Source organism: Pleurodeles waltl, chromosome 3_1 (assembly GCF_031143425.1).
Source record: "Pleurodeles waltl isolate 20211129_DDA chromosome 3_1, aPleWal1.hap1.20221129, whole genome shotgun sequence".
Classification (NCBI taxonomy): domain Eukaryota; kingdom Metazoa; phylum Chordata; class Amphibia; order Caudata; family Salamandridae; genus Pleurodeles; species Pleurodeles waltl.
Genome location: NC_090440.1, coordinates 1,633,657,444 through 1,633,670,833, shown reverse-complemented (window position 1 = coordinate 1,633,670,833; position 13,390 = coordinate 1,633,657,444). Strand labels below are relative to the sequence as shown.

Genomic DNA, 13,390 nt, shown 5'->3' with positions numbered 1-13,390 from the left:
GGCTTCATTGAAGGGTAACATCGGCTCTGATGTAGCAACCCCTGGCTGAAGCACCTCTGTCAGGAGATTAGTCCTAACTGGCACCGTAGGCAAGTCTATGTCCAAGACACAAGCTGCCCTCACACCACCGTGGCATAAGATGCCCCCTCATCCGTTGTCACAGCAGGAGGGGAGAGCATGCCAGCATCTGGAGAAGTATCCAGTCCCCAGGCTTTCCCTAGATCCTCATACCAGTCCTGTTCATGCTCCAATCTGTATTCTAATGGGTCCCCAGTCCCCTCCCACTCCTCACCTGTGCTTGGCAGTTCAAAATAAGCCTCAGGCACTGATCTGGGCCTAATCAGCGCCGTTAAAGTCGGAAGCGACGTCGTATGACATAGTTCTGGCTCTGGATCATCAGGAATGAGGATGGGGCTAACACCACCAGTGGGCGCCGGTGGTGGAGACAGCGTCGATGTCAGGCCCAGCGCCGGCCGACTGTGAGAACCCGGCGCCGGTCCGGATCCACTATCGGATCCTGGGGTCCCCAACGACTCCGATGACGTTGACGAAGCCACGCGGAGCTGGACGACGCACGCGGAACCAAACAACGTCACCTGACGGAGCGCACAGGGTATTGCTCAGCAAAAAGATTCCAGATTGGAAGTGGACGCCAGGGTATTCAAAGGTAAGGAATCTCCAGCTAGAAGTCTCTATCAGACATAGTTTTATTAGGAGCCATTGTGGGCTTTGCGGAGTTCTAAGTTTTTACCATATCCCATCTTACTGAACACAATGAAATGCTTATAACTACATTTGGTGCACAGTTTGGGTATGCTGGCCCCAGGGATTTGTCACCTTCTATTTGTTGACATTCTTCTTTGTGGGTATCTGACTGGACAGAAGTTGAGTTAGTCTCCCTTTGACGTACCGCCACTGCTCCTAACTAATACATACATTGTTAACAGAGGCGCTGTGTCAAATAGAGATTGTGGTGCCACCATGTGACAAATACAATAGAAAGGTTTGTAACACTGTGAACTCAGTAATAAACACAATAGGAAAGGGCTCTGCACTGTTTTCAAACACAGAGACACCTTTTTGTACAGATCTCTAGCACAGGATGGACTCAGAATTGCATGAACACTGTTTTGAAAATGTTTCTTGGAAATGCTATTTTTTTTGTGGTGTCCTCTAGGGGCAGTTCTTCGGATTACAGTCAACATACTACAATAATCGTATCACTTTGAAACTCGCCACAAAATGCTTTGCAGGGCATTCTTTTAACAAAATATTGTTGTTCTCTCTTGTGGCTGGACCTTTTGTTTTGCACCTGGGAGTAGTATGTGTTTTGAGGGCCTTGTTTTAGCCCTTTAGGTATATGCAGGGCCACAGGAATTATGTGGCAGAAAGGACTAAAATATGCAGCAGAGTTGGCCAATTTATGTGGCAAAATAGTCCTGTTCTGCGTTTACAATGCCAAGAGCTCCAACTTGCGTAAATGCAAGAACTATTGCATTGCAAATGCTTGTTATTCTTCTCTGAGAAAACTGTACACCTGGTATTCTGAGTTTCGGTTTCTGTCACATGTTTTCTCATCCAAAGCAATGCTCGAAGAAAATGTTTAAAATTTATAGAAACTCTAGAGTGATTGTGTTTAGATCCTCATTACTATAGAGGGGTAAATCTATCATGGATAGCAATATTGCATTTTTGCTTGTTAAATAAATAAATGAATAAATGTGTGCATACCTCAGTAGTCATGTCAATAGTTTTGCCTTATCGCTGACACTAAATAGGTCTGGTTTCACATTTGTAGTTTTATATTTAGTGTTTAGTTGTGTTTTGATAAAAGTACGTTCATTCATAAAAATTTAAGCACTGGTTGGACATTGATTTACTAAATATTATTATGCACTGTGCAGAGAGATGAATTTGTAACCCACACCATCACCTTGAGTAATCCTTGGACTGCTCAGCCTCACTACCTTGAGGGTCAAGGGCTATGGGTGTGTACTTGCCAGAATACTGATGCCAATAGGCATAACTGGTAGCGCAGATGATGTGGGGGAGAGAGATCCATGAGTGCAGAGTTCAGCGGTCACTAGGACAAGGTACTCAAAAGTAAATAAATGGACAGCCTGGGTCATTAAGGTCTTCTCTGCCCACAGATCTTTGGGTAGTCTCTTTAGGGAAAGCAGACTGTCAAGGCTCACAAGCAGAGGAAGAACACTCCATTTAGGAATGATTTTTGAAGTGCTGTTTATGAATAGGACATGGCCACTGCCTCAGAGAATAGAGAACGCTAGAAACCCTTATGGTAGAAAAAGAAAGGACTCTAAATACCAACAGCACTCTCACACCCCTCACAAATTAGCAATTACCCATTATCGGAAGCAGTGTGAGATGACTCAACGAGTACTAATAACTGTAAGCTCTTTCACACCCTTATAGACTAGTAATTACACCCTACCAACAACATTCACAACCCTCACAAAGTAACAGCCCAACACTACTGACAGCACCCACATTCCTAATACATTACCTGTTTCAACACCACTGCCATCGCTATCACGCTCTTCACAAACTAACAAGCAAACGCACCAAACCTCCCACAGATCAGCAGGCACATACTACTTACAGCACACTTCATAGTGTATAGTGAGGCAGTCTTATGCTACTGGAAGTCCATTCATGCCCTCCACAACAAAATAGCAAAGCCAGTATGTCTGGCTGACACATAAAATGCCTATTCAAGTTTGACTGTGATATCGTGGATGCTGAATAGATGAAAGCAAGAATAAGTCAAAGATGAATGACTCTGCATGGACGGGTGACTAGAGCATGGTGAAACACAAAGATTTGTATAGTCTTCTGGGAGCTGCTTTGGATAATAGACACAAACGAGGTGATGACTGACCAGGAGTTCATTGATTGGATGTTTGTAAAAAAAGAACAAAATGAAAGCCATTCTGATGTATGGTGGTGCCCAGTGCATACTGCAGCAGCCTAATAAACTGATTGTAACAAGAATTCTAAGCAGCCTACAGGAATAAGGTCAGACCTTTTGTAATAAAGCTGAAGAACAAGTTACTTACCTTCAGTAACAATTTATCTGGTAGAGACATATTCTAGTTGCAGATTCCTTACCTTAGAATTTCCCCCAAGCGTCAGACTGGATCAGGAGATTTTTCTGCGAGCAGTACCCTTGCACGCCGTTAGGTGGCATCGGTCAACTCTGCATCCGTCATTAGTGTTGTGGTCGCCGTGATGATGTTGCGGTCGTACATGGACGCTACCCAGGCGCACTTAGTCATGAAGAACACTGAAATTGGTGTGCCAAAGCTAAGGGTCTGAAAGGGGAATCCCTGTCCCTAGAAATCAGTTTACAAGCGGGAGGATGGGTGGGTTGGTAAGGAATCTGCAACTAGAACATGTCACTACCAGATAAATCATTACCAAAGGTAAGTAACTTGTTCATCTGATTGAGACTTCTAGTTGCAGATTCCTTACCTTAGAATAGATACCCAAGCAATACCATCCTCGGTGTTGGGCTGCTGTAAGGAAATGCCTCCTTGGCGTGGTTACCCCCTAACATTTTGCCTTTGCTGATGCTAAGTTATGATTTGAAAGTGTGCTGGGACCCTGCTAACCAGGCCCCAGTACCAGTGTTCTTTCCCTAAACTGTACCTTTGTCTCCACAATTGGCACAACCCTGGCACTCAGGTATGTCCCTTGTAACTGGTAACCCTGGTACCAAGGGCCCTTATGCCAGAGAAGGTCTCTAAGAGCTGCTGCATGTCTTATGCCACCCTGGGACCCCTCACTCAGCACATGCACACTGCTTCACAGCTTGTGTGTGCTGGTGGGGAGAAAATGACTAAGTCGGCATGGCACTCCCCTCAGAGTGCCATGCCAACCTCACACTGCCTGTGGCATAGGTAAGTCACCCCTCTAGCGGCCTTACTGCCCTAAGGTAGGGTGCACTATACCACAGGTGAGGGCATGTGTGCATGAGCACTATGCCCCTACAGTGTCTAAGCAAAACCTTAGACATTGTAAGTGCAGGGTAGCCATAAGAGTATATGGTCTGGGAGTTTGTCAAATACGAACTCCATAGTTCCATAATGGCTACACTGAAAACTGGGAAGTTTGGTATCAAACTTCTCAGCACAATAAATGCACACTGATGCCAGTATGCAATTTATTGTAACATACACCCAGAGGGCATCTTAGAGAAGCCCCCTGAATACCTACCTGACTTCTAGTGTAGGCTGACCAGTTTCTGCTAGCCTGCCACACACCAGATATGTTACTGGCCACATGGGGAGAGTGCCTTTGTCACTCTGTGGCCAGGAACACAACCTGCACTGGGTGGAGGTGCTTCTCAAAGGCTCACCTCTTTTGTTACAGCCCCCCAGGACATCCCAGCTAGTGGAGATGCCCGCCCCTCCGGCCACTGCCCCCACTTTTGGCAGCAAGGCTGGAGGAGATAATGGGAAAAACAAGGAGGAGTCACCCACAAGTCAGGACAGCCCCTAAGGTGTCTTGAGCTGAGGTGATCCCTGCCTTGAGAAATCCTCCATCTTGAGTTTGGAGGATTCCCCCAATAGGATTAGGGATGTGCCCCCCCTCCCCACAGGGAGGAGGCACAAAGAGGGTGTAGCCACCCTCAAGGACTGTAGCCATTGGCTACTGCCCTCCCAGACCTAAACACACCCCTAAATTCAGTATTTAGGGGCTTCCAAGATCCCAGGAAATCAGATTCCTGCAATCTGAAGAAAGAAGGACTGCCGACCTACAAGCCTGCAGAGAAGGAGGAAGACGACAACTGATTTGGCCCCAGCCCAGCCCTACCGGTCTGTCTCCAACTTCGAAAACCTGCTCCAGCGACGTATCCAACAGGGACCAGCGACCTCTGAAGCCTCAGAGGACTGCCCTGGACTACAGGACCAAGAAACTCCTGTGAACAGCGGCCCTATTCAAAACCAGCTACTTCTTTGCAACAAAGAAGCAACTTCCAAAGACTTCACATTTCCCGTCGGAAGCGTGAGACTCTACACTCTGCACTCTACACCCCCGGCTTGACCTGCAGAAAACCAACACCTCAGGGAGGACTCCCAGCAACTGCGAGCCCGTGAGTAACCAGAGACGACCCCCCCTGAACCCCTACAGCGACGCCTGCAGAGAGAATCCAGAGGCTCCCCCTGACCGTGACTGCCTGTAACAAGGGACCCGACGCCTGGAACCAGAACTGCACCCGTAGCCCCCAGGACCTGAAGGAACCAAACTGTGATGCAGGAGTGACCCCCAGGCGACCCTCTGCCCTGCCCTGCCCAGGTGGTGGCTGTCCCGAGAAGCCCCCGTGCCTGCCTGCACCGCTAGAGTGACCCCCCCGGTCCATCCATTGAAACCTATACAAAACCCGATGCCTGCTTTGCACACTGCACCCGGCCGCCCCTGTGCCGCTGAGGGTGTGTTTTGTATACCTACTTGTGTCCCTCCCAGTGCTCTACAAAATCCCCCAGGTCTGCCCCCCCGAGGACGCAGGTACTTAACTGCTGGCAGACTGGAACCGGAGCACTCTTGTTCTCCATAGGCGCCTATGTGTTTTGGGCACCTCTTTGACCTCTGCACCCGACCGGCCCTGAGCTGCTGGTGTGGTAACTTTGGGGTTGCCTTGAATCCCCAACGGTGGGCTGCCTATGCCCCAGGACTGAGACTTGTAAGTGTTTTACTTACCTCCTAATCTAACCTTTACTTATCTCCCCCAAAAACTGTTGATTTTTGCACTGTGTCCACTTTGAAAATAGCTTATTGCCATTTTTACAAAGACTGTACATGATATTGTTTTCATTCAAAGTTCCTAAAGTATTAACTGTAAATCTTGAACCTGTGGTTCTTAAAATAAACTAAGAAAATATATTTTTTAATTTAAAAACCTATTGGCCTGGAATTGTCTGAGTGTGTGTTCCTCATTTATTGCCTGTGTGTGTAAAACAAATGCTTAACACTGCCCTCTGATAAGCCTACTGTTCGACCACACTACAACAAAATAGAGCATTAGAGTTATCCACTTTTGCCACTATCTTACCTCTAAGGGGAACCCTTGGACTCTGTGCACACTATTTCTTACTTTGAAATAGTACATACAAAGCCAACTTCCTACAGCTGCGAACTAAGATCGTACTAAAAAATCCTGCAGGACCGAATGACAAAAGTAGCTGTCTTTGCGGACCTGATTGTCCAGGCAGTAGTGTCTTGTGAATGTGTGCAGGGATGAACGTGCCCAGGACAGGAACTCTGTGTGCCAACGCAGGGGTAGCAGCAGTTGCTCTGGTGGAGTGAGCATGCAAACCCTGAGGGGGTTGCTTCTTTGCCAAAACGTAGCACATTTTGCTGCAGAGCAGTACCCATTGCGAGATGGTATGCTTCGGCACAGCCTTCCCTTTCTTCGCACCCACAAATCCAACAAAGGGTTGATTGTCTACCCGAAAATCTTTACCAAAATTGAGGTAGAACGCCAATGCTCTTTCAGGTCCAGCCAGAGTCTCTCCTCTTCATGAGAGGGATGTGAGGGGTGTGTAAAAAGTAGGCAAAGTGATGGATTAGCCTACATGAAAAGGCTTAACACCCTTAGGAAGGAAGGAGGCTCTTCTACGGAGCACCACTTTGTCAGGGTGGACAGACAAAAATGGTGGCTTGGAAGAAAAAGCTTGAAGCTTGCTCACTCACTCAGCGAGCAGAGGTGATGGCAAAAAGAAAAGCAGTCCTGATTGTTGGGAGCCCTAGTGGACAACTGTGCAGCGGCTCAAAAGGGCAACACATAAGGTAAGTTAGGACTGGGTTCAAGTACCACTGGGGCATATGAATGGGGTCGGAGGAAATAAATGGGTGAGTCATTTAAGGAACCTTCCAACAATGGGAGACTTGAATAGGGAAGGTTGGGCCAGCAATCCAATGACAGGCGTAAACCATTTTGGTGGAGGAACACCTGGCTGCCAGAATAACATCACAGACTTCGGGCAGAAGGTCGAAAGCTGTCAACTGCTGCCGCTCCAACTCCACGCAAGAAGGCGAAGACTGAACAGGCTGGGGTGGAGAACCATTCCATGCTTCTGCGACAGAAGATCTTTCCGAAGAGGAAGTCTGATCAGAGGATCCGTAGCCATGCTCAGTAGCTCTGGATACCATACACTTCTTTCCCAGTCCAGAGTCACACGGATTACTTTGGCCCGGTTGCTCTTGATCTTCTTCAGAACTCTGGACAGAAGTGGTATTGGCAGAAAGGAGGCTTGAGTTCTACTTGAGACGAAAAGCGCCAGCGATCGTTTGCCACCTTGGAAACTCCAACGCGCAAAACAGCTGACATTGTACATTCTCTGCAGATTCAAACAGATCTAACCAAGGCTCTCCCCACTGCTGAAAGAGGCCTGGCGCCACCTCCGGATGGAGACGCCATTTGTGATAGACTATGCATTGATAGCAGAGTTTGTCTGCTCTAGCGCGCAGAGAGCCCGTCATATGTTGAACCACCAGGATTATGCCCTGAGGTTCCAGCCACGTCCAGAGGCGTAGAGTCTCTTGACAAAGAATCCACAACTCCACTCTGCCCTGCTTGTTGCAGTACCACATGGTCGTAGTGTTCTCCATGAACACTTGCACCACTTTCCCTCTTAAAGAGGGAAGGAATGCTTTCAATGGAAGCCACATTGCCCGGAGCTCCAAAAGATTGATGTGGAGTCTGGACTCCACCAGAGAACCGCTGATCTCTGCCTCTCCCATGTGGCTACCCCATCCCATGAGTGACGCATCTGTCACTACCGTAAGATCCGGTAGGGGGGAGGGAGAGGGATCTGCCATTGACCTAATCATGATTCGAAAACCACTGCTGCAGGTCTTTTGCAGTTCCCTCAGAGATGTGGGCCATATTGGAGAGATTCCCAAGATGCTGCGCCCACTGGAATATCAGGTCCCACTTCATGCCTGCGTATGCCATCTGGCATGGGTCATCAGCAGGATGCAGGAGGCCATGAGACCAAGCAGCATCTGAGTCATTCTTACCGAAATCCAGGATAGAGGCTGAAACATCGGAATCATGGCCTGAATATCCTGGACTCGCTTTTGGGAGGACTTTCTGGGGTGTGTTCACCTTCAACAGCCAGTCGTTGAGGTAGAGGGAAGGCTGAAACCCCTAACCTGCAACCTCCGCCATCACTTTCGCGAACATCCAAGGGGCGCTGGTGCTTGAGACCTACCACAAATGGCAACTAGCGCCTGAACATTTTTAACTACTCCTTCCTGAGATGGAGATTGAGGGTTTGAGGGTCTGAAGGTCTAGGATAGGAATTAGGCCCTTGTCCTTTCTGGGCACAAGAAAGTAGCAGGAATAAGAACCACAATCTACTTCTGGCGCAGGGACCCTCACTATGGCTCCCTTGGCTAAGAGAGCTGGGACTTCCTCACGGAGAAGTGCAAGATGACCTTCCAATAAGCAGCCATAGGATGGAGGCATAGCGGGAGAAGCAGTCTCAAAGGGGAGGGAGTGGCCTCTTCAGACTATTTGCAAAACCCACCTGTCCATCGTGATGGATTCCCTGTGGGGCAGGTGATGGCTGATTCTACCCCCTACTGAGATGATGGAACGGAGTAGGAGGGTTTTGAGGCTTCGGCAGGTGTCAGGGTGGACCTGGCAGATCTATGTTGCCCTGTCCCACAAGCATGTGGGATTCTGTGTCCCCGGCCGTGCAGTGGCTGAGTAGCATGCGCCGCTCAGTGGCTGGCAGGGAAAGGACGAGACAAGGAGCCCCTTCCGCGAACACGAAAGGGGCGAAAAGCGGGCTGTGTTGGGCGAGGGGCAGCAGCAAGGCCAAGGGACCGAGCCGTGGGCCGCGACTCCTTGAAGCTTTCAAGCACTTCTGCTTTATCTCCAAAAAGACGGGTGCCATTAAAGGGCATGTTCATGAGAGCCCGTTGGACATCCCCCGAAAAAACAGATGTCCTCAACCAGGCGTGGCACCTCAAGGCCATCGTCGACGCAACCGATCTCCGCAGTGAGTCGGTCGTGTACAGCCCACAACGAATTATGAACTTAGCCGCATCCCTCCCATCAGCAAAGGCGTGGGAGATGATGGCGCAGGCCTCCTCTGAGACCCGTGGCGATACCTGTGTGACCATATCCCACAATGAATGGGTGTAGTTGCCCAAAAGGCATGCGGTGTTCACAGACTGCAATGCCAAACTGGAGGACACAAAAATGTTCTTCCCAAGTTGAGCCAGTCTTTTTGATTCCGTATCCAAAGGAGCAGATGGGAATGTGCCAGAGAAAGAAGAAGCCTGGATGACAAGGCTCTAAGGCGTGTAGTGTTAGGACAGGAATTTAGGGTCATCCGGGGCAGGCTGATGCAGGTGGGCGATTGTTCCATTCACAGGAGCTGCTGAGCTGGGTCTAATCCAAGTACCCACAAGGACACTGGTGAGGGCTTCATAAAAAGGAAGGAGAAGTTCCCAAGTGGAAGTCCCAGGCTGAAGCACCTCTGCCAGGAGGTTAGTCCTGACTTCCACAGAGGAAAGTTCAAGGTTTAGGACCTTAGCCACTGTACTGACCACCATGGAGTAAGACACTCCCTCTGCCATAGCCACGGTAGGAGGAGAAAGCATGCAAGAGTCTGGAGAAGTATCCAGACCACAAGCCTCGCCCAATTTCTATGCCCAGTCCACGTCGGGGTTGTCTAGCTGGTAATCTAACGGGTCCTACGTCCCCTCCAATCCTTTCTCATATTTGTGCCCAGAATAAAAAGGGTTCGAATTCAACTGGGGCTGAGGTGGCCATGTCGTAGTCGGAAGCGGCACTGATCAAAGCCGTTCCAGGGCTCCGGGTTGTCAAGGATGAGGATTGGGTTGATGTCGATTGTGGGCCCAACCGACATCAGGAGCGTTGACGGCTTAGTTGGCGCCAGGGAAGACCGCATTGGTATGACCAGTGTCAGCACTGATCCAAGAATGGATCCGGAGGGGCCCTCTGAGGCCGGGGGTCAGAGCTGCTGGCACAGAACCCAATGCGCCCCCATCCGAAGGGCTGCAGGGGGTCGGGCTGCCCAAAGATGAGGTGCCTGGCCTCATAAAATTCCTTGAGTTGGGCAGGGTTTGCTCCAGCTCCTGGAAACTATGTGAGGCGTGAACCAGACCCAGAAGTAGGCTCGAACGTTGACGTTTTCCTGCGTTACTTCGGCCGGGCGATGGGGTGAAGTCAAGAATGTTTAGCTTTCTTCAACTTATTTTTCTTGTGACACAAATGTTCCAAAGATTTGGGATGAGACGAGGAGTGGTGGTAACTCTACGAGTGAGTGGTCTCGAGACCTTCCTCTCCTTTGAGACTGGGAGCGACGCGGAGTAGAGCACCGGGCCACCATTAGCTTTAGGGACTGCTCCCTCAAAGCCTTCGGGTTCACTGCCTGACACTCAGAGCACGGCTTTGGGTCGTGTTCGCGCCCCAGACACCACAAGCACACCAGGTGCAGATCCATCACTGACATCATGCGGTGACAGGCACTGCAGGGTTTGAAGTAGGTCTTTCAAGACATTCCTCGATGCACCAAAGAAGTCAAAAAGATGACAAAAAGTTCAAATCGGTCAAAAAATGACAAAGTTAGCTCTCTCCGGATCTGTGCATGGCATGGAAAGAAAAGAACTGATGTCACCGCACCTGGGTGGCGCCTATGTCTGACCGCGACGTCATCACAGTGACCACGACATCAATGACGGAGTCAACCGAAGCCACCTAACGGCGAGCAAGTGTATTGCTCGAAGAAAAATCTCCAGATCCAGACTGACACATGGGGGAAATTCTAAAGTAAGGAACCTGCAAGAACCTGCAACTAGAAGTCTTTATCATATATGTAATTATAACTCTTAAGGACATCTAAAAAATGTTAGCAGAACTGTAATGCCTACATTGCATATTAGGCAAACATTAAAAATACTTGTAAAAAAGTCTGAGTGCATGGATGATGAGTAACAGAGTATGGATGGATGGAAGAGTGTTTGCATGGATAGAGGCATTCAGACACTGACTGAAAAGCTGAACCTATTTGTTTTGTCAAGGCTTGTAATCTGCATACTTTGTCACTGAAACAGGGTAGCCCCCTTGTATAAGGTCTTGGGCCTCAAACATGGATTGAATATATCTTCAGCCTGTCCCAGGTTTGCCATCTGTTGCTTACAGGAAAATGAGCTGCACGTGTTCCATCTTGAATTGGTTTGACTGGTAATGAATGCAGCAACTCTAACTTCATTGAGGCAGGCAGAGTAAATGCACATTTTGTATGTTTAAAACTTACATCACACACATGCAACGTTCATTTCCTAACAGCATTAAACAATAATTCAAACTGAGCCATGTACCTTTCATGATTCCAGGCTGCTATTCAGTCATCTTTTTTATCGGAGTTAAGAAACATTACACCTGTTTTATTAAGCGACTTCTCAACAACATAGCTACTGATATTTTTTTAAGGACAACACAGTCATTGCTACATGAAAAATATTACATATAGAGTAATTTTCAAATAAAAGTCATAAAAACAGTGGCAATTGTCACTGCAACGTTTACACATACTTGTACTTGATCAGCATGCATGTCAGAAAATGCAACCACTTCTAAGCACCACTGAGCTATCATGTCAAATGCTGGCACAGCCCAGTGAAGACAAGAGGCACTGGTGAACTGCTGTGGGGTCTGCACGGGTGACGGCAACAGTCCTAGGCAGCCAGCAAGAACTGAGAATTCATCTTCTTCCTATTATATATAGAAACAATGAAATTATTTTAGATGAGTCAGATGAGTCAATATAGCAAATACATATCCTCAAGTGTAAAGTGAGAAATCAAACGTTAGACTTTGCATTTCCCTACAGACTGTATAACCTCTGGAACTTGGGGCTTTTCCCGTTGGTATCACAACTCTTCACCCCAATGTTTGTCCCACATTATAGGGAAGAAGCACACGAGACAGTGAATGACATACATTGCTGGGAATTCAGTAAGAAGAAAAGCAGGCGTTACCAAGTTGTAGATTTACTACTAACTCATTTATACATGCGTGTTACAGCACTGACATGCAAATACATATTCTCTCTCAAAGAGACACCATTCAGGCTCATAGAGCAGTGATGTAACCAGGCGGATCAGGGCCCGGCATTGAGTCTATCCCTCTCAAGCTTCCATTTGCCAAAGATGGTTCTGGTGATGAAAATAAGTTACTTATCTGTAACTGTAGATCTCCAGTATTGATATCTTTCATACATTCACATGCTTGAATCATTCCCGGTCATCGAAGTGGGGGTTCCATGGTTACTTAGAAAGCAGCAGAGTACTTTTATAGCTTTTTTTGTGGTGTGTAAGGAAAATGTAATGCACCTTTTAAGTCAAAAGTGTGCATAGATCTTTCTGTTATTGTTTGAGGGTTTGGAAAAAATGTCTTTAAAATAATGGGCTCGTTAGCATGAAAATCTTAAAGTATTTTACGTATGAATTTGCAGTTAGTTCTCAATATAACACTGTCCTTTTTTAATTGGAGGAACGGTTCCATTATGGTGAATGCTTGCAACTCACTTACTCTTCTGGCTGATGGTAGTGCTAGAAGTAACACTGTCTTCCAAGTGAGATATTTTAAGTCTGCTTTGTGGACTGGTTCAAACGAGGCTTTCATTAGCTGGATTAATACGATACTGAGATAGCAAGCAGGAGGAGTTTCCTTCATAGGAGGAAAGACTCTGAAAAGTCCCTTAAGAAACTGTTCAATGATTCTTGCTCGCCAAAGTGAAGATGACTTGTCAGACTTCCGAAAGCGAGATACTGCCGCTAGATGGACCTTTCTGAATGAATATGCAAGGCCAGATTTTGGTAGGTATAAGAGATGTGGCAAGATCTATTCTGCGGTTGAAGAGCCCAGATGTAAACCTTTTTGTTGGCACCAAACACAGAAATGTTTCTGTAGGAAAATGGCTCCTTGGTGCAGTTACACCCCCCCACCCAATTTTTGCCTGATATTGATGCTGACTTGACAGAGTGTGCGGGGACCCTGCTAACTAGGCCCCAGCACCAGTGTTCTTTCACTAAAAATGTACCATTATTTCCACAATTGGCATTCCCCTGATACACAGATAAGTCCCTTGTAAAAGGTACCAGTGGTACCAAGGGCCCTGTGCCCAGGGAAGGTCCCTAAGGGCTTCAGCATGTGTTGTGCCACCCTAAGGGACCCCTCATCTCCACTAGCAGGAGTGCCCTGGGGCACTGTAACTTCAGGCTTGATCCTTTGAGGCTCACCTCCAGGTGTTACAGTTCCTGCAGGGGGAGGTGTGAAGCACCTCCACCCAGGACAGGCTTTGTTTCTGACCACCGAGTGCACATA

General features: G+C 47.9%; 1 protein-coding gene across 4 annotated transcripts in view; it reads right to left on the bottom strand.

Annotated features, from left to right (window-relative positions):
• Nucleotides 1-13,390, bottom strand: part of UBR3 (ubiquitin protein ligase E3 component n-recognin 3) — a 1,605,611-nt gene that overhangs the window by 94,786 nt on the left and 1,497,435 nt on the right. For all 4 annotated transcript variants that reach the window (XM_069225311.1, XM_069225312.1, XM_069225313.1 and 1 more), the window contains one exon: nucleotides 11,597-11,776. In XM_069225311.1, coding sequence (XP_069081412.1) covers nucleotides 11,597-11,776 — 180 coding nt within the window. The remainder of the gene's footprint in view (nucleotides 1-11,596; nucleotides 11,777-13,390) is intronic.